The sequence below is a fragment of the Camellia sinensis genome, chromosome 5, assembly GCF_055761805.1.
Source record: "Camellia sinensis isolate YWXY chromosome 5, ASM5576180v1, whole genome shotgun sequence".
Classification (NCBI taxonomy): Eukaryota; Viridiplantae; Streptophyta; class Magnoliopsida; order Ericales; family Theaceae; genus Camellia; species Camellia sinensis.
The window spans coordinates 148,729,479-148,751,741 of record NC_138965.1 but is presented as its reverse complement, the minus strand read 5'-3'; the positions used below and the strand labels follow the sequence as shown (position 1 = coordinate 148,751,741).

At 34.4% G+C, this 22,263-nt stretch overlaps 1 protein-coding gene across 9 annotated transcripts in view; it reads right to left on the bottom strand.

The window, feature by feature from the left end:
* Nucleotides 1–2,858: 2,858 nt before the first annotated feature.
* Nucleotides 2,859–22,263, bottom strand: part of LOC145790917 (sugar transporter ERD6-like 5) — a 65,641-nt gene continuing 46,236 nt past the window's right edge. For 6 of the 9 annotated variants that reach the window (XM_082870088.1, XM_082870090.1, XM_082870086.1 and 3 more), the window contains 12 exons: nucleotides 13,452–13,664; nucleotides 12,477–12,552; nucleotides 12,329–12,394; nucleotides 9,560–9,651; nucleotides 9,401–9,481; nucleotides 5,438–5,481; nucleotides 5,145–5,207; nucleotides 4,718–4,777; nucleotides 4,565–4,618; nucleotides 3,935–3,994; nucleotides 3,237–3,351; nucleotides 2,859–3,152 (listed from right to left, as the gene is read on the bottom strand). In XM_082870088.1, coding sequence (XP_082726214.1) covers nucleotides 5,177–5,207; nucleotides 5,438–5,481; nucleotides 9,401–9,481; nucleotides 9,560–9,651; nucleotides 12,329–12,394; nucleotides 12,477–12,552; nucleotides 13,452–13,664 — 603 coding nt within the window. In that variant the 3' untranslated portion in view covers nucleotides 2,859–3,152; nucleotides 3,237–3,351; nucleotides 3,935–3,994; ... (1 more) ...; nucleotides 4,718–4,777; nucleotides 5,145–5,176. Of the gene's footprint in view, nucleotides 3,153–3,236; nucleotides 3,352–3,934; nucleotides 3,995–4,564; nucleotides 4,619–4,717; nucleotides 4,778–5,144; nucleotides 5,208–5,437; nucleotides 5,482–8,616; nucleotides 8,674–9,338; nucleotides 9,482–9,559; nucleotides 9,652–12,328; nucleotides 12,395–12,476; nucleotides 13,665–14,797; nucleotides 14,846–14,973; nucleotides 15,564–22,263 lie in introns of those variants that run through there. The other 3 variants (XM_082870091.1, XM_082870092.1, XM_082870089.1) reach the window with 3 other exon arrangements.

Here is a 22,263-nt window from a genome sequence, read left to right as displayed (position 1 = left end):
TGCCTTCTCTCATACAGCTTTCATTATTTAATTATTAATACTCTTCTTATTCATAGCCAACCATTCTTTTTTTATATATATCTTTATCACTTGGTAGATAATAACAAATAATAAAAATTATGAGGAGTAAGTTAAGAGGAGAAAAGAAGTTATAGATAAGAGTATTTCACAAGATAAAAAATTCAAAATAAAAAAAGATAATATGTGATAAAAGGAGAAAAAAAATATAAGTAAACCAAAATAAAGATTTAGATAGATATGTTTTTGATAGATATGGATTAACAAATCATATATTTATCTAAATTTTATTATTTTAATTTTTTTTTTTGTAAATCAATTAGTTAATCTTTATCTTTATCTGTAGACCATGGAATTAATTTTTATAAATTATTTATCAATTCTTATATGTTTATTTATCTATAAGTCATGAAATTATTATTTTTCAAATAATTTTTAAAACTTTTATCTTTATCTAAATGTCATGAAATAAATTTCCATAAATTATTTATGATTTTTTTATATGTTTATTTATAATGAAATTAATTAAAGTACAAAATGAAGGGCAAAAAAATGAGTAATTTTTTTTAAATCAATTTTTTAACCTTTATTTTTATCAATAGGCCATGAAATTAATTTTTATAAATTATTTATCAATTTTTATATGCTTATTTATGAGAAGAAATTTTAAATTATCTATAAGTTATGAAATTAAGTATTTAATTTTTATCTTTATCTGTACACCATGAAATTAATTTTCATAAATTATTTATCAGTTTTTATATGTTTATCTATATGGAGGAATTTTGAAATTCAAATCTTTATCCATAAGCCATGAAATTAATTTTCATTTTAATTAATCAAACAAATAGAAAATGGAGGAAAATAGAAAACACGAAAGACAATCAAAAAGGGTTGCCACGTAGGAAAGAGATAATTTTAAAATTATGAGAACTTAGGAATGAATATTTACAATTTTTTGACAAAACCACTACATTTGATTATATATATAATATAGATAGATAGATAGGTAGATGACACATAATATATAATAAATATTTTATTTTATTTTTACTTATTTAAATTGCACACCTATCGCATGTGTCACCAGCTATAAATCAAATATGTAAAAAGAGTTTTTCTTTCCATCATTTCTTATTATTTTTTCACCCAGTCACACCACCAAACGGAGTGTAAATTATTTTTGTCAAAAGATATATGAAGTAATAATCATGAAAGAAAAATGTTACCGTTATTCATGCATTTATTAATAATTTTATTAACACATTCATAAGTTAATGTGGGTCTCATATTAAGGTCTCGTTTGGGAATAAATTATTTTAATAACTTCTAATTTTTTTATAAAAAAATAATATAATAATTTATAATAAAAAAATTTAATTTTTTAATTAAAATAAGGGCAAATTACATATACACCCCTCGAGATTTGGTAAAATTACAGATACCCCCTTGAGGTTTCGGAAATTACATCCCGCCCCCTGAGGTTTGTATTTTCATAACAATTTACCCCCTGAGGTTTATATTTCATAACAAATTACCCCCTAATTTCTTATGTAAATATAGCATTCAGGGGGGAATTCGTAATTTCTCAAACCTCAGGGGGTATTTGTAATTTAACCAAACCTCGAGGGGTGTATATGTAATTTGCCCTTAAAATAATTACTCCCCAAATAAGTCATAAGTGATGAATGAACTTATCAAAATGAGTGTCTTTAGTAAATGTGTTAACAACCGAGCATCGTTATCATGAAATGGATACGTTTATGATGATGTACGTTTGAACGGCATGTTGGTTGGTTCAAATACAAAAGTTGATGGGTCCCACCCTATTTCCTCGTGTGCCAAAAAATATATATATATACTCCCTCCGTCCCAAAATAATGGTCCCTTTTGGGGAATCCAACTTTTTTTGGTAGTACAATTATTACATTTGAAAAAAGTTGATTTTCCAAAATTACCCTTTTGATAGTACATTTTTTGAGAATATCAATGTCATAATTGTACTTTTTATATTGTTTATTAATTTAAAAGAAGGGCAAAATAGAAATTTACATTATTTTTGTACTTGTTTTTGAAGAGGGACTAATATTTTGGGACAATGAAAAATGGAATAAGGGACTAATATTTTGGGACAGAGGGAGTATATATAAACGTTAATGGACAATTTGAAAACATGTTAAAAAAGTCACTTTTTGGTTTTTTAATTTTTTACACAAAAAATCACAAAAAAATTACTAAAAAATTAATTTTTTTAATCAAAAAAGCTACCAAAAAATTAAAAAATCAATTTTTTATCAGCTTTTTAAAACATCACGATGTATTTAAGACTCCCAGTTTTTGGTTCACACTCTCATCATGCTTGATTTTGAATTTTCAAATCAAATTTTTAAATTTTTTATTTTTCATATTTTGTCACTTTCAATATTTTTTTAAAAAAAATCATGTTTTGATCGACATTTTTTAATTTTTTTGAAGACATCTAAAAATAAGTAAAATATTTTATAAAGTATTTAAAAATAAAAATAAAAAACAAAAATAAACTGATGAATATTAAATAAAAATAAGCAAATGCTAACAAGTGTATTTTGAAAATTAAAAACAAAAATCTCTCAAATCAATTAAAAGTGATAAACTGGTGAAAATTAATGACTTGTGTTTTCTCCCTAGAAATTCAATACACAACCTCACCCTTTAAATTCATAACAAATTATTGTAAAAGCATAACAAATTATTGTTTCTTAATACGTTTTAAAATAAGAGAGTAGTTGAAATGGACAGAGATTACATAATGAGATTTTTCTGCAAAATAAAAATTTCAAAAGGAAATTTTAGATGGGGAAAAATCAAAAACTTGGTTAAAATAATAGGTAAAAATATTATTTTCATAACCAGAGACAATTGACTCAACAATTCTCTTATTTGATGAAAATACAACTCCATTGTAAAGGATTTCTGGACTATATTGTGATCTTGAATACCAAACTATTATCATAAAAAATCATCGAAAGGTCATTGCAAAACATGGGTCATCGATGCTTGGATTTCTTCTAGAGATCGACCCTTCGTCTCAGGTACTAACTTTGCCACGAATAGAACAAGTAAGCCATAGATAGTCGCAAATATGAAAAATATACCTGAAGTAGTGAACGCCTAATTAGCTATTAAAGATTCAAGTCAAGAAACCACGCACAAACACACAAAAGAGAGAGGCATGTCACCTGTTGAGCTCCATTCAAATAAGAAGTTAAAACTGTAGGTAAGAATCCAAGAGCCGAACCAATTCGCAAAAGTCACAAGGCTTCCAGCTGAGCCCCTTACATTTATCGGAAATATCTGAGATAAGAGCCAAATCATTCAATCTATGCTAAAAAATTTCTACTTATGTTAGAAATCTAGATTTGAGTGGGTCAAAATGAGTTATGCAATTAAACAACATAAACCCGCTCATTTAATAAACGGGTTTTAGCAAGTTGGGTTGAATTAGGCACGGATTGGACAAATCAATCTTACCAACACATTTTACTTTGTGAACTGGTGGAGGTGAGGTGGTGGTGGTGGTGGTGGTGGTGGTTGTGGGGTTGGTGTGGTGGTGGTGGTGGAGGAGGTGGATTTGGTGGTGGCGGTGGTGGTGCGGCTTGGGGTGGGATGGTGGAGCGGCAGTGGTGGGTTCCTTGCTTTGTTGCTTATTTTTCATCCAAACTCAATGGATACCCAAGTCAACCTATTTAAACCTAATTGTAAATGGGTACGCAAGATGCAATCCATTTATGGATTTGAACGACTTTATGGGTTGCAAGCAGGTGAAATTGAGCGGGTTCACAGTTTAGGGTTGAGTTTTCCACTTCTAGAAGTTGGCTACAATTCTCATAAAATAATGGAGAAGATTCAAATAAAAAAATTTGCATAGTTTAGTTACCTCTGCCATTAGAACCCATGGTGTACCATTCACGCCAAGTGAATAAGAGACAGAATATACCTGACCATAGAATCAAATAATCAACAAATATAGAACCCTTTTTTTTCCTTCAAAATATTATGTTAAACACAATATAATATAATATATATATATATATATATATGAAGACCTTGGCCATTCTAATTAATATTTTGATTTTGTTCAATTTAAACAAAAGAATTTATGTGAATTGCTATCCTAGTGACAATCGCCAACGGTCTTCAGGGCAGTAGCACACAGCCACGAATGAACAGACATCATTTCATAACATTGTTAGTTTTCTGTTTTCTATTTACAAAAAAAATAAGAAAAAAGTTTTTTGGCAAGTCGATGGAGCACGTCAAAGGTCGGCCAGTCAGTGGCCGGAGCTAGTGGGGGAGGGAGAATAGAGTGAAAATTAGTTTCGAAATCAAATGAAAACACCTTTTTTTGTTTACAAAAAATTTTGACCACTTTGGAATCAATTCCACTTTTATGAAAATGAACACAACATACCAAACAAGCTTTCGTTTTCAGTTTCTAAAAAAAATTGAAAACAAAAACAGAAAATGGAAAACAGAAGCATCAGACAAGTTAATTACATCACATTACCAGAATGCCACTTAGCACAAGTGCAGCACTGAGCTCCATTGAGTGATGAAGATCCTATTCATGAAAAGTAGTATTTCAAGAATTCGATGGTAATTTTTAAAATGAATGGAATAATATGAATCACATGGGTTGAGAATTTATTTTTCAGGAAACCTTCAAGAGGAATGCCAAGCCAACAAGAATGTTTCCCAAGCATGTTCCTGCTGCACAAACCTGCAAACACTCACAATATAGGATCATCAATCCATAAAACCAAAAGTCAATGCTCTGTTTTCTTTGGCAGAAAACGTTTTTGAAAAACATTTTTTTCTTTTTTTGGCACTAAGTATGACAGAAAACCAACTCATTTGGACAGAAAATGTCTCCTACTTTGAAAGGTGGAGAACATTTTAGAAAATATTTCCCGACTAATGTCTTACCAATGCCACCACCACACTATCGCCACCATCACACCAACACCACCACTAGTACATTAGTTTCAAGGTCGCAATTAAACATAAAAATCTACAAAAATATTTTTAAAAAAAACATTTTCTACCAAAACAAACAAAAGTGTTATAATAAAATTTCCCAGACTGACCATCAAAAGTGGACGTCTCCCAGATTTATCCATCAAGAATACACAGAGAGTAGTAAAGGGAATCTGCAAAAAACATACTCGTCATTACTTAAAAGTGCATTGAATGAAATCCTATATCACAAATAAGTCTGTAAATACAAAAACTGGACACAAAATGCATAGGAAAGAATTAAGATTTTTTAAAAGTGGTCCCACTAATAAACTCTGTAAAATCTTATTCATTCATATGTATCTCCAATTCTATAATAGGTTTCTTAGTTTGTATCAAAACTGCACACATAGGATTTGAGAACCTGAATGATTGCCATTGCTGTCGTCCCAACACTAGCTGAACAACCTGTAATGAGCAATTACAATAATTCATTAACTTCCTCGAACTCTAGATTTCCAAACAATTACACTACCAAGGAACATTAACCTTTACCTACCAGCTGCTTCAAAAATTGTACTGGCATAATGTAAAATAAATTGATGTATTATTATTGATTGATTTGTTGCTATATTTACAATTCCTATATATAGAAGAAAATGTGGTAGTAGGTGTAGGTGGTAGGTGGAGTGAAGTGGAGGTGGTAGGTGGAGTGGGTGGTAGTGGAGGTGGTAGGTGGAGTGGATGGTATGTTTACATTTTACAATTTACATTTTACATTAACAGCCCCCCTCAAACTCAAGGAGGATAGGTACTAGCCAACTTGAGTTTGGAGAGAGTAACAAAACAGAAAAATAAGCTGACAATTAAAAATGGGATAGGAGACACTGTATGGTCGTGTCAGACCGTTGTAGAAGACACGGTATGGTCGTGTCGGACCGTTGTAGCAGACAGTTTACGGGGTCATGTCGGACCGTTGTAGCAGACACTGTGTGGTCGTGTCAGACCGATGTAGAAGACAGTTTATGGGGTCATGTCGGACCGATGTAGAAGACAGTTTATGGGGTCATGTCGGACCGTTGTAGCAGACAGTTTACGGGGTCATGTCGGACCGTTGTAGCAGACACTGTGTGGTCGTGTCAGACCGTTGTAGAAGACAGTTTATGGGGTCATGTCGGACCGTTGTAGCAGGACAGTTTACGGGGTCATGTCGGACCGTTGTAGAAGACAGTTTACGGGGTCATGTCGGACCGGTGTAGCAGAGGTTGTGGTGATGCACAGTGCGCTATGAGCGACTTATACATGGTACTATGTATAACCCCCCCTCAAACTCAAATAGGTGTGAAGATAAAAACCTATTTGAGGTTGAAAAGGGAGTGATAAAGCTGACCGGTGTAGAAGACACTGTATGAGTGTGTATATAGGCTGCCCAAAAGATATACATGGATGTAGATATCGAGCCCTCAAAAGTCGCGTCCTCAAAAGGTGTGCCCAATCTTTCAAAAGGCGTGCCATCAAAAGGCGTGCCCAATCCATAAAAAGGTGTGCCGGACATGATGGCGAGGCACGTGAGCGCCTTGGCTTGCGCGCCCGTTTTGTCATCTGGCGTCAAGTGGCGCGCGATGCGCGTGTCTGCCTTGGCTATATAACCAAGACGAAGGCAGAGGCTGAGGCAGAGACTGAGACAAAAAAAACTGAGAGAAACATCTGAAAAACTCTTCGTGTTCTGAGAGATTCGTGTTCTGAGAGAGAAACTCTGTAATATTCTGTAACACTCTGTTGCCCAGAAAATGGCCTCTTCGTCCCGCCCTCTGCTTACTCTCTTTCCCGACCTCAACGAGTCCACAAGAGAGATAACTGGTGTGGTGTCCCGTGAACCTCAACCAAACACCACTGGGTTTGCTCCGTTGAACTTTCCGATGCAGTCGGTGGAGCAAAAAATGGCAGTGCAAACGGATGTGGAGGCTAATCAGTATACTTTGAAGTCATGTGTGGAGAGCATGACGGCGGTCACAAACTTGTCGCACCGGCTGCAGAGTAGAACAAATGAGATGCAGCAGTTAAACGCTCAACTGGCTCTGCTCCAGCGCATGTATAAGGATGCGCGAGCAGAGATAAGTGTGCTAAAGGCGGAAAACAAGGAGCTGAAACGGAAGGCCACCGTGATGTTCCGATTTGGAGGTCCACCATATGCTGTAGTGGAGGAGCAGGGAGGAGGCAACGTGCTTGGTGGTCTAGGAAACACGGAGGCAACACCGTCAAGGGCCGTCCAAGACGGAGGCAAGAAGAAGAGACCGGCTGCAGAATAGAGAAGGGAAAATCCCACTGTGGATGAGGTTGTTGTGTGTGGGTTGTTTTTTTTTTTTTTTTTTTTTGGTGTAAAATGGTGATCGGGGTGAGCCCCGACATGAATAAAATGAGTTTGGTGTGCAGTTCGTCTTCTGCGTTTGTTTGTTTTTTTTTTGTTTTTTTTTTTTTTGAAAAAATGGAGAGTGTTTGGTTTGGAAGGGTAATCAAAATGTATTTGTGGGTGTGTTGATTATGAAAAACTAATGTGCTGGTGCTGTGTTGTAAAGTTCAAAAAGAGAGATAAGAAAAGAAAAACAAAAAAAAAATGCGGTGGGTATGTGGGTAGTGGGAAACATGGGTGTGAAAGGGGCTCACCAACTAAGTGTTTAATAATAAAAGAAAAAGAAGCACCACACCACTACATCCCAATTAAGCAACTAGAGAGAGAGAGAGAGAAAGATAACCCGTGTATGTGTGTATGCATGTATCTGGGTGTGTGTTGGGTCTCTCTTCCCCCTTTCTCTCACCTTTCTCTCCCTAAGCCGAGAGAGAGAGATAGATGGGTTTGCATGTGTGGTGTCTCTATGTGTGTGTGCTGCCGTGTGTAGTGAGAGGGAAGAGATCAGTGCATGAGTGTATGTATTTTGCTTCAAAGAAATGCTCTCCCCCTCCCACCCGAGAGAGAGCCTAGGTTGTTGTGGCTGTGTTGTTGCCAACTAGAGAGAGAGTCAGTCCGTTGGTCATGAGATGGGTTCGGTGTGTGCCGTGTGTGTGTGTCTCCTCGAGCTGCTGCTGTGTCTCTCTTTCTGCGTAGAGAGAGAGATGCATGCCGAGAGGAAGAAGAGGTGCCGAGAGGGACTTTGAAGGAAGGACGAGGTAGATCCCGTGCTTGTGATCGACGGGGAAGGGTTTGGATCGGATGGCGGAGGCGAAGATATTCAGTCCCTTCGGATGGAAGCTGAGTCGGCTGGGGAAGAAGCTGCATCTACTTTGGAGCAGCTCCACAAGGCTTCGGTGGTGTTCATCGCCATGAGAGAGAGAAGAGACCCTCCTCCCGCAAAGTAATGGTGTGTGTTGGTAGCAGCGGCACGGTGCTTCTGCGGAGGAGGAGCACGACTTGCTGATTGAGGAGCCAGATGAGGTTGATGATTAAACTGATGAGGGTGTTTTACGGTGGCAGATGTGGGGCTTCTGCGGCTGCTGAGTGAAGGTAGGTGTAGAGGTCCGGCGGGCGGCCAAGGCGAGACTGCCGCCCGCCGGTGAAGCAGAATGACTAGATTGTTAACCTTGCTCTGATACCACTCAGCAACCCATATACAAAATCCCGTTGGCCCCTCCAAATTGTTGCAATAACATTAACCCAACACCAATCTAAAGCAATTTTACATGTTCATTGCACATCAGAAAAGGCTTGGAAAGGTAGCATAATGTTGAACTTCAGGTTAGTTTCTAGGGTAAATTATGTATGTGGTCCCAGTAATTTGTTTCTCATGTTTATTTGGTCCGTGTAGCTCCAATTGTGTCAATTTTGTCTTTTAAACTTTTATATAGTGTCAATTAGACCATTTAGACCAATTGATAACATTCATGAGGACATTGGACAGAAATGAAAGGAAAAGTAGTTCATCCAAACGGGAATTGAACATCAACCCCTCATGGGTGATTTTATTTCCACAGACCACTTTTTCTCAACGGACACCACTGTTCTTTTGTTTCTTTTTTTTTTCGATCAGATATCAACTATCGAACCAAAGTCATAGTTGAACCATGGGATTTCGTTTGGTAACTATATCCAAACCTTTGGTTTTTGTTCGGCAGTTAATATTTGAATAGAAAAATTGATGTGCATTGAGAAAAAGTGATGTGTGGATATAGAGCTCCCCACTCTTCATTCACTTTGAGGAGAGTGAATAGACTATTGGCCATTGATTTCAATCCAATTTATTAAGAAGCATAATCAATTGGACTAAACTATCACAATCTGAAAATTTCCAGGGTAAAATTCATGCAATAAGAACTACGACAACCAAACTAACACAAGATGTAAAACTATAGGGACTACAAGTGTAATTTGCCCTAGTTTCTATATATGCCTTACAATAAGTGGATGAGCATATCTCCGCTCGAACAAGGTCAAAATGTTGGCTGTGGAGAGTTGTTGAAAGGTTTTTGTATATTCCTGTGAAACAAGTAAAAGCTCTTCATTATTAGTTGCAATATATCCAATATTTCATTAACATTGGAAGTAGGACATTACTTTGATCATAGCTACTTCTGCATAAATGTCAACATTCTTTCCTCTGAGACGACGTATAGTGTCTTCTAACTCCTTTTCTCGACCAATTTTTGTAACGCCCTCAAAATAACAACATTAAACCCATCAATAAAGACATGCATTTATATGTAAAAGTTCCACATTCTTCCATTTAACAGAGTTTCATTACAAAAGTATTACATGTTAACGACAAAAGCAAATGCCCTAAAAGCTTACAGCTTTCCAAGTTAACACTTGGTTACAACAAAAGAATACTAACTCGTTTACACATTAAGCCCTTGGCTTGAATTTACATGTAATACATCAAAAATAAGACAACAAAAGTGTGTCCGCCTCTAGCCTCCCAAGCTACGTCCTTGGAGGTGGCATGCTACCTGTACCTGAAAATGATATTCCCATATAGGGTGAGCCACAGCCCAGTAGAAATACACTAAACCAAATATGAACAATGACTAAAAGATTAGCAGTTGATAGATGGTCAACAGTGATACTTTCTCTTATCACACCTTACAGTTTCATTTACAATTCATTTTCCAGTTCCTTTCAATTCTCATTTTTATAACCATGGCTCAGAACCTGGCCAACAACTCATATGAGACAGTAACTCATATCAAACACTTCCCATTTCACATTAGATAAGCATACTAGTTATATCACACAACAACAGATAAGCATACAAGCTATATCATCACTTCCACAGATATGCATATGAGCACTATCACACTTCCAATGACAAGCATATGAGCTCTGTCAATACATCACTAGATAAGCATATGAGTTCTATCTATGGAGTCCATCCCCTATCTCCTCCCAACACATCCGGTTTAGAGGTCCATCCCCTATCTTCCCCTAAACCGTGGAGTACATCCCCTATCTCCTCCAACACAACACAATGCATATAAACAACAATTATACACATCATCACACAATACATAAATTTAATGTATTCTTTCAATCGTCAATCTCAATGACACATTCCAGTGATTAGTTCCAGTTTGCCTAATCATCATGCATTGGCTACAACAATCACGACTATCCTCTACCGATAGCCCAAAGCAGTTATTTCTATACAGAAAATAAATGCAACAAATGGATATAAAATCAACATTTCAATTCGGTGAGTGATAAATAATTCAACTACACCCTTTTTCCCCATACATTTCCAATCTCAACAATTCCATTTCATTTCCTCATTTCTCACAATTAATTATCCCAATTAATCAAACAATGTAATTAGGTCACTTTCCATGATTAACATTTCAACCCTTAGGTCCCATTTTCATCAATGATTCAACATTAATTTCCATCTCTCTATGCCAAACATACATCTAGGTTTATTATAAATAAAACCCCAACTTTTGTAAAAATAACACAAAAGCCCCAAACTCTTACAAAATTACCAAACCAACCCCAACATCTCAAAATACTAAAATTTAAGGACAAAATCCATAGAGACGAGTAGGATATCCCTACCTCAAAGTTTGAGCTCCAAAGGAGATGAAGACCAAAATCAAAATGCTCCAAAGACCAAGATTCTCGGATGAAAATGACGCCCTCGACGATCAACACGACTTTTACAAAGGCCGAAGGTGAGGAACTCACCCTAGCTAGATCAAAATCTAGAGAGAAGGCAAGATTTTAGAGAGAGGAGCTCTCAAAATGGCTTTTAGAAAAAGTAGGAGAGAGAAAGAAAAGCAAAAAGTGATTTGAAATCACCCAGCGGATAACTCATATACGCATGACCCGCTCGAGCGTAGAACACGACGCTCGAGCGCCAAGAACAAAAATCTGGACACGCTCAAGCGCAATAAGGCCCGCTCGAGCGCCAAGACACAAGAATAAAGCACTCTCGCTCGAGCGCGAAAACCAGTCCGCTCGAGCGTGGATTTCCCCCTCCCAGAACTTATACTCTGGAAGTACTACCCGCTCGAGCGGCCACCGACCCGCTCGAGCGCCACCGCTCGAGCGTAAACAAACCCGCTCGAGCACAAAAATCACATCTGCAGAAGTTTTGCAGAGACATGAAATACTGGAAGTGTGTAATCCCCGCTCGAGCGCAATAATACCCGCTCGAGCGGACAGGCCAAAATCTGGACAACTAGTTTTGGTTTCTAAACTCAACCAACCTATAACAGACCTGCCCAACACATCCCACAACTCAAATACAAAGTAAGAAATGATGCAAACAAGATAATGATCAACTACCAACATCCACGGGCACATGCCCGGATCACTGCACAACAGGAGTAAACCCGGGATCGCTATAATTTTTGCCCGTAGACAATTGCATATACCAATGAGAATTCTTAGATCTCTCTCTCTCTCTCTCTCTCTCTCTCTCTCTCTCTCTCTCCCCCCCCCTATATGCATAGGTGTGTGTGCACAATAACTCAAGTGAACTGCCTCTGTTTTGGTTAAAAACATTTTCTATAAAAAAAAATGTTTTCCTGTGATTGGTTGTGACCTTGAAACTAATGTGCTAGTGGTGTTGGTGGTGGTTGGGAGGATAAGGGAAGGGTGGTGTGGTGGAAAGAAAAACTGTGGGAAGATGACCTAAAATATAAGAGTAATAATATATGTAATCTCATTTCTTTACCACATTTTCTCACTCTAGACACAAAGCAATGGGAATCGCATAAATAAATGCACATGGGCTCCGGTTGCAATAAGAAATATGTAGCATTTTCCTAGTATAACTATCTATAAAAAATAAAAAATAAAAGAAAAGAAAAGGAAGTTAAATCAAACTCACCAACCATCTTGGAGACTCTGGTATGAAGAATAGGCCTAAGAATTGTACCAAACATGGAATCATTCCTGCAGATGTAACAAAATATAAATCACTAAGATTGAACTGCTTTCAAACGGAATTGAACAGTACAAAAGCACACAAAGTTACCAAAAATAGCCAAGGTGCGCCAGGTAAAGATATTTCCAATGAAGAACATGAATGATATACCGCCACATATCATCATCTGTAGAATCAACAACATATATATAGACCTAAAAATGTTTTGGCCCATTTGGTAACATTTTTGTTTTTGTTTTCAAATATTCTAGGAACAAGAAACGAAAACATGTTTAATAAACAGTTTTTGTTGCAAAAAAAGTGAGACCAGCTACCAAAATTTTGAAATTTTGACAACAAAGAAAGTTGTGTTAACTTGTTTTATACACTAGCTTCCCTCTCCATCTTTCCCTCATCCTACCTCAACTGTTTGGTGTATCAATAATTTAAACATTTGACTTTTTTCTTCTATTGTTTTCTTCCCCTCAAAGCATTGTGATCCAAACATTTTTTTTTGGGGGGAAAAAACAAAAACATGTATACATAAAACTGAAAACTAACAAAATTACCAACCAGAACAATTAACCATTTGGTAATGTTCACAGTTAATTGCTTTTTGTTTACAGAATGCATTAAAAAGGATTATGTTTGATTTAGGTAAAAACAAAAACAAAAAACATGTTTGGTGCACACATTATTTTGAAAATAAATGAGGGGGTGGTCAGAGGTGGTGGCCAAAAGGGGTTGTTGACAGACCGAGATGGTTTCCAGTGGGAGGTGGTTGCCCGCCGCAGGAAGTGAAGGCTTGAAGGGGTCACAGATGACAGTGGCCGGAGGAAGTCATCAATGATGGTGGCTGGATATGACGACCGGAGGTGGTGATGAGCACTGGGTGGTGACCGAAGGGAGTAGGAGAAGCAAGGAGTGAATATTTGATTTCTAAACCGAGTGTAACCAATTACAATTTTTTAAAACAAAAATAAACAACAAACAAGTTTTTGTTTATAGTTTTCACAACTTTTATAAACATAAACAAAAAAAACTGCAAACATAAATGTTACCAAACAGGTTAGTATTTTTGTTAACCGAGTTAGCTGCCATAAATCCCCCCCAACTATTCTTGAGAGTAATTTCTGCAATATACACAACTGCCTGTTTGGAAATGCAAGTCGCATCATGCTTTACATGGGTTATTCTCTGTAAATCAAATATGACAATAGTCACCATGCTTACCGCATATTGAAGAATCCCCAATCCAAATCCCATTGATAATCTTCCAAGGTCGAGTGACCAAGCACCCTTGCAAAAACCATCAAACATTTAATATATATATACTAGTAGCGGTTGCACATGTTGCGCGCGTGCAATTTATATCTAAATTTTTGGTGGTTTGCTGAATGAGATAAGGGTTGGTTTTGAAAACTGATTTGCAATTATTTACTGGATGTGAGATGTTGATTCATTCAATTAGCAATTTTATGGTTCATTTTTGGAAATCAAAATTGTGTTACAAAACTTCAAAAAGTCTTTATGAGTTGTGTGTGGTTTTCTATATACAAGAAGGCTATGCGCACACACGAGACGGTTGTAACCGTCATCCGGGAAAATAAAACTAAATGTAGATGGAAGCGAAAAATATGATATATACATATATATAGATCAACCTAATTGCAAATAAAAAGCAGAAATGAAAGCAAAAATGATTTGACTTGATTTGGGTTGTGAAATTCGCTTAATTTATTTCATACAATGTTTTGACCCAGTAAGGAACATCCAATATATATAGTATCAGACAAGAATAAAATCAATTACATTGTAATGAACCCCAATGTCCCACTTCAATGATCTTCAAATTTTAGCAAGGTCAATATCAGGTCTCTATGTATGTGCAACAAATTATAAGTTAATTAAATTTAAAAAAAAAAAAAAAATCAATTGCACTCCATTTGTTTTGGTGAAAAACTTTTGGAAAATGCTAGGAACCCCAAATATTTTATCAACATTTTTACCAAATGTCTTGCATAGGTATTACTCAAAACATTTTTCACATTTTCTAACATTTGGTAATGACCAAAAATGATAGTCAACGGAAAACATTTTTCATTGACTACAGAAAACAAGCTTTTTCCTAATTAAACTCTTACCAATGGCACCACACACCACCACCACCATTATCACAACTTCTAGTATATTAATTTTAAGGTCTCAACCGAATATTGAAAAATGTTTCATGAAAAATAACAAAATAAATTTTATTAATAAGGAGAAAAGCAATAACAAAGGGAGGACAAGATGTACTCAAACAAAGATTCATTCCTTTTTGTTCAAAGAAATATTAATGGTCCTTTTGATGTGTAAGAGGATGTCTGAAAATGGGATGTACATTTGCAGCATTAAATAGTTAAATTTTGGGATAAAGATAGTGAAAAAACCTCGGCCAATAGTATTGCAAACCACCCCACAGTGACATACCACATTGCCTGCATTACCAAATCAACACGAATTGAGAAAAATCAAAGAGATATGATTGAGATTAAAATGAAAATGTCAAACTAGACCTAAAGATATCCAAAGAGAGATATGATTGAGATTAAGCAAAAAAACTTACACCTCTCCGGCCAATGAGATCTGCTATTTTGCCACTTACAATTGCTCCTAACATTCCTCCAACTGTCATTATTGAAGCAAAAACCGAATACTGCACAATGATAAGGAGATAAATTGAACAAGATCGGGCCAACATAGAAATGAAAAGCACTTCACACTCTGTTGTAGGGGCGCAATACACTTCGGCCCGGTTGGGTTTGAGAAAAAATTTAACAGAACTCTTCAGTCTTGTTGGTTGAGGAGCCAGAACCGACCACATGCTACGGTTGAATTGTATCAATTTTTGGTTTAGTGTAAATGGGGGATTCACAAGAAGCTTTAAGGAGCATGCCACATTGGTCATTTATCTTCTAATAATAATTCTAAAAAAAAAAAAAAAACCACAATTAGAAAAAAAGAAAAAGAAAAGTACTTTCACATAATATTTCGATTGATATAAATGTAAAAAAATTTTGAATCAAAACAAACTATACCTTAGGTAGGTTCAATTCCACCCGTTTTTCTTAATGACAAATTCATAGAGTGACAAAGGTTTTTGAGGCTGAATTTTCAACAGTATACACTATAAAGACCAAGTGTTCTATCTATTCTAGTATTCTACAATTTAAAAAAATATAGTATAAAGAATATAAAAATATTGGCATTTAACCGAAAGAAAATGAGGAACATAAATAAAAATTATAGACCAAGGGTTGGTTCAAGAAAGGAAAAATATAGAATAAAGAGCTTAAAAAACATGTATATACTTGATTTGTATGATTTAACACTATAGTATTCATTTAAGGTGGAGGTGGGATGAATTTCACGATACTTGGTATAAGTTTATCTGTTTTGTGGATTTACACTATATTTGTTGGGGTAAATTACACTTTGCCCTTCCACCAAAAAAAACAAAATTACACTTTGCCTCCAAAACTTGGGGCAAAATTGCAAATTTCCCAAACAACAGGGGCCAAACTGTAATTTCACAAACTATAGGGGCCAAAATGAAAATGTTTAGAAATTTAGGGACCCTATTGTAATTTCTGAAAACCTTAGGGACCAAATTGAAATTTTCCAAACTGTCAGGGGCCAGTATGAAATTTTAGAAAAATTCTGGGCCATTCCGTAATTTCCAAAATTCGTCAGACAATATTCCGTTACTACCAAGAATATTCCATCCTCGCGTCATCCACTGGTCATGCTGACGTCATCACTGCATCAGCCTCCATTTTTTTTTTTTGGTTTAAAAAAATAAACCGGAATCCCTTTGCCTTCCCAAGGGGCTCGAACACCAGACCAAGCCGTTGCTCCATTCACCTTTTCCACTACGCTACAGGAACCCCTGTGTGAAGTGGTTCCAACATATTATATTTGAACACTGTGGCTTTGGTGAACAGTGTCTGAGGGTGGTCCTCACTCACCATTTTTAGAGGGCGCGCAAGATCGGGTCCGGTGTTCTCTGGGACTTTGCTTTACATTTTTGGACTCCTCTCGTCGAGACCTTACTCCTTGTATGATCAAAACCTGATTTTGAGCAACTTGATTTCTGAACAGTTTCGAACAACACACTGTTTTTATTCCAAAAAGGTTTTAATATCACTTGTTGGGAATCCGAATTCCCGCCCAAGACCTTATAGAAATTATACCAAGCAGAAAAACACACCCACACTCAAGAGACACTATATTTAACGTGGTTCGGCCGCAATGCCTACGTCCACGGGAGAGTAGTCGGTTATCACTATAATAATGGAGAGATTACAGAAAGATTACAATAGAGGAGGAGCTCACACTCTACTCACTCACCCACTCACCTGTCTCCCTCGCTCACACCGAGAGAGACAGTCTCTCCGCCTCACATCCCTCACTCACTCTTGTTTGCTCTCTCTTACATTTCCCTTTGCTCTCTCTTCCTCTATTTATACACTGAGAATGGTGTAGAGCAGGCTGGCCTTGCACATGGCTAGTTGTTTTGCTGCATTGGCTTCACATGGAACACGTGGAGAATAGATCACCCTCACATGGAGTGATAGATATCCAACAATTAGCACTCATCAACAATATATATATACTAGTTCATGCCCGTGCTTGAAGGCACGGTGTAAATAATGTTGGTATCACATACTTTACAAAAATTAATTAAAATAAATCAATTCAAAATAGTTACAATTTCACTACTACAGAAATCAATTGTAATAAATTAATTCAAAATGACAACAATTCCATTGCAATATAAAACTTTACAAATCGAAATAGCAAATTACAGTTTTGGCAAACTTCATAATTAAAGTTTAAATAGCAAATTTATAATATAAAAATGTTGTGTACAACATAAACAAAGATATTTACGCCAAAATAACACATGTATAGTGAATTAAAATGAGGCAACCTTCAATGAAAGAATATGTCTAAATTAGTATTATAACTGAGTGAACATTTTGGTACAAAAGAGTAACTATCCTAGCTTTGAAAAAATAAAAAATAAAAAATAAAAAAGAAGAAAAATTAATCATCCAATTTAGAATGAAAGAGCCAACCATCAACACGCATAGAAAAATAACACAATCCCAACATTTGTAAGGTGAATTAGTCACGTGTAACAAAAATTCACTTTAAAAAATCAATTAAAAGAAATCATAACAGGAACAATCATATCAAAATACCTTTGAAAAACAAATAAACCAATAACTATGAATTAACAGGAATTAAACATATGATCAACCACCTTTCAATTTAGTTCCCAAGTCTCTTGATTAGGGTATATCATAACTTGTGAGTTCACCTGTTGTTATTTAATGAATATGAATTGCTAAGTATAACTCTTCTTTCTTTTCCTTTTCCAATTGAACATGAAGAATTTAACAATTTGGATAATACATGAAAACAAATGAAAATAAATAATTACATTTAATTTGGAATCCCATTACAGGTAGGCTCATGACAAAAATCTTTGCCCAATTAGTTATTATACAACAATTTACTCAAAATTCTCACTATCACTGTTTTTCTTCAATATACTCGTCACACCAAAAGAATGCGTAATGAAAAACCCAATAAAAAAATTTAAATACAAAGATGTTATCTTCTGTATTATCATGGACGATTGCCACTTTTATACACCTGAAATTTGAAGGAAAAAACAAATTTAAAAGTCAAAGTCAAAATATATCACTCTAATTGAGTCCCAAGGATTCACAAAAAAAAAACAATTTATGTTAATGATGAGAAAAGATCGAACAATTTATGTGTAATAAAGTTTTATATTTAGGTAGTGCCTAATGAAACAATTAAAAGGCTTTTTTAAATTCAACAGTTAGAAGGCTTAACCATACAGTGAAAATTACCACCACCTCAATAAGATAAAAAACTGGAATGATTGAAGAGATCGTACTTAAGTGCTCAAAGTTGTGATCTAAAACATTCCCTAAAAAAACTTGAATGTGGTTTTTTATTTTTTATTTTTTTTAATTTTATAAACTTGGAGTGTCATAGGCACATGTGGTTCTTTTACGATGAAATGTTGTTCTTTTACAATGAAATCATGAAACTATCATATTTATACCCAAAAGACAATATAAGTTGATTTTCCTATTGCCTAACGCTATCAATTTAACTGAATTGAATCAATCTGACAAAGACATGAGTTGTTACACATTGGTCTCCTATGCATTTTGTTAGTTTCTTTAGACCAAGAATCCAACTATCTAATTCAAGCAATTAATCAAAACCACACACAAAATAATATAAAATTCTAAACCTGCCAATATCAATAATATAAAATTTAAGCTAAAGATGCACTGTTTTATATCAATATCAATAACATGCCAATCAATAATACCAAGAACAAAAAGAGATTAGATTTCACAATAAACACAGTTAAATCATTACACTATGAAAAAAATAGAATTTGAAAGTAGACTAACAAATAGAAGAATTCTCTGTTAAACCAACTAATAATGATGAAATTATAAACAACCAATTAGAGGATTCTATGTAAATAAGAAGACTTTTGTTAATGAGATTAATCAAAGATTGAAACACCACAGACTTGTAGTGAAGAAATAATTCATTTAACAGTGCTATAAGTAGATTGGGTTTAAATAACAATGGGCTGTACAATGACTATTTGATTACTTAATTGTGCCATAAGTTAAGTACAATAGGCTATTTCTTGCTCACTATAATTTTAATTTTTAACAGTCAAATAAAAACATAAGATCACAGAACATTACTTTTCATGTTAAAAAAGGAAACCCAATTCATACATTTATCAAAATCACCCAAATCATTTATCAAAACAGTAATCAGGTGACTTCAATCTCATTTATGCTTTATTTGGTTCACTGGAATGAGATGAGATGAAATGAAATGGTTATTCCTTACACTTCAAGCTGATAAGTTAGTTTGGTCTACCACAAAATCAGGTGACTTTCCAAGATTGCCACTATAGAATAAATATATTATACATATGTGTATATGTACATAACCTGATTAGAATAATAAATATTGTAAATTTAAGTAATAATAAAAAAGTCCCATCAAGAATAAAAACAGAGCTTCCTTGGCCAGGGAAAAAAAATAAAAAACATGAAAGAGAATGTGCTCATACTTCACCATTCAAAAATCCATGCATAGCACAATCCTAGTGAAACATAACATGTCAGGGAAAGATAACTTGTTTATGGGTAAATGTTAGCACCAATTTACATAACATGTTTGTGGGTAAATGTCATAACACAATCCTAATGCATAATTAACATCAATTCAAAAATCATAAGGAAAGAGAATGTTAGCACCAATTCAAAAATCTATGCATAACACTTGTTTGTGGGTAAATTTTAGCAACAATTTACAAAATTCATCCATGTCATAATGGGTATAATTAACCACTAATTAGGGAAAGATCCATGTAAGAATGATATTGATAGTCAAATTAAACAAAACAGTATAGCAATTTATGTGTGTTACAGAGATAATAAACATGAAAACAATATTTCTAATTAGCCCCCAATACTGACACATCAATGCTAATTGCAGGTATTTCTACAGAGGCCTATTAAATGCTCAGATATGGAAAAATCTGAGCATTTAAAATCTTTAGGTTCTTTTTCTTAAGGCCCAAGACACTAAATACTGGCCAGGGAAAAAGAATAAAAGACATGAAAGAGAATGTGCTCAGACTTCACCATTCAACAATCCACAAATGGTGATCTAATAAAAAACGTGATCTAATCAAAAACCCATAAATGAAACCAGATCAATAGTAGAAAATGCTAGAAAAGTTATGATGAAATTCAATCAATGGTGGCAAGTACTCCAAAACCAAATTTCAGTCATCACCACAACATCTCACACCTTCAATTCAACTTAAAAAAATAACAATTTTTTATTTTGAATTCCACACAAACTGAATCCAAAACCAAACCACTATAAAAATTAAAAATTAAAAAGGAAATTGAGATATAGTTGAGAGAGAGAGGAAGTGAATCAACAACTATTAACAACTCTATTGAAACTCTATTCAAAATCACTTAATAACAAAGGTTACATGCAAAAACAAAATTAAATGTCCCAAATGAACAATACTCAACAAAACAGCCCTATCCACAAAAAATTTTAGTTCAAACTTCCCAATTTCATTTGATTATTCAAGTAAAAATGATAAAATTTACAATGAAATCATGAAACTGTCCTATTTATACCCAAAAGACAATATATATTCATTTTACTATTACCCAATACTATTAATTTAACTGAATTGAATCAATCTAACAAAGATATGAGCTATTGCACTTTGTTTTCCTATGCATTTTGTTAGTTTCTTTAGACCAAGAATCAAACCATCTAATTCAAGCAATCAATCAAAACCACATACATATGCAGATGCTAAACTAATAATATAAAATTTAAGTTAAAGATGCACTGTTTTATGTCAATATCAATAACCTACCAATCAATAATACCAAGAATAAATAGAGATTAGATTCCACAATGAACATAGTTAAAATAGAATTTGCAAATCAAATTGAAAGCAGGCTAACAAATAGAAGGCTTCTCTGTTAAACCAACTAATAATGATGAAATTCTAAACAACCAATTAGAGGATTCTATGTAAATAAGAAGACTTTTGTTAATGAGATTAATCAAAAATTAAACTAGATGATGTTACAAATCCAAATAATTAAGTTATGAAATTCAAAACCAATTAACTGGAAAAAAAATTTCAAATATTAATCATTAATACAACTTCTATAAGTCAATAAAAACTTGAAATTAAGTCATGAATTTGAATTTGAATAAAAACTTGAAATTAATCATTAATCATGAATTTGAAATCTTAGTAAATAAAAACTCAAACTCAACTTCTATAAGTATAAAACAAATGAATTTACCTTTTATATCTATAACTCATACCTCAACTTGAAATTGTTTCCATTGGTAAAGTTTCGAATTCTATGGAAATTGAATACATTTGTACTAATTAAGAAAAGCAAAATTGTATTTAGATATAACTGAGATAGGTGGTGGGAGTGAGTGGGAATCATTCCATTATGAATCTTCAACCTAAAACAAAATCCAAACACACATGGGCTGAACTGGAAGTGTATGATGAGATTACAAATGTACATTAAATATTGGGGGGGGGGGAAATAAAGGTGAGAAAAGTTCAAATGAAAACCTCTTTGTACAATAATGCAATAACAACATACTAAAAACCCCCAAAATCCAGTACTAATATACCAATAAAAGCACGAAACAACAACCCATTTACATGAAAAATATATCTAAAAATCTAAGTTTGGGTGCTCACAACGAAAAAGTTATTGAACCCATTGATCTTGAGAGAGAGAGAGAGAGAGAGAATCACCGCAAATCAACTATGTAGAGCATGTGTTGGTCTTCAAAATCAAAGAATCATGGAAGTAAACAATTATTGAAATCAACTTCCAAACTGCCCATAATAGCTATAATGGCTCATAACTCTATATAAGCAAAGGAAATCAGACCAAAGCCAATGGATTTTAAGTGAAAACAAAGCAATACCACAACAAATTATAAAACAGAAACCCCAATGAATTTTAATTGCCTTGAAAAATTAGACTTTCACTTGGGTTTAAAGTTCTATGTATGGTGGCGAGGATCATCACTTATATTTGAACAAACTTGCATGTGCTCAAATCATTAGAATGTTATTATTACCTTTACTTTGCAGAACAGAGCACCCAACAAACCCAACAAACCCATAATTTATTTGTTTAAGGTTTCAATCTCGTTCTTTGAATATATATATATATATTTTAATGCATTCTCT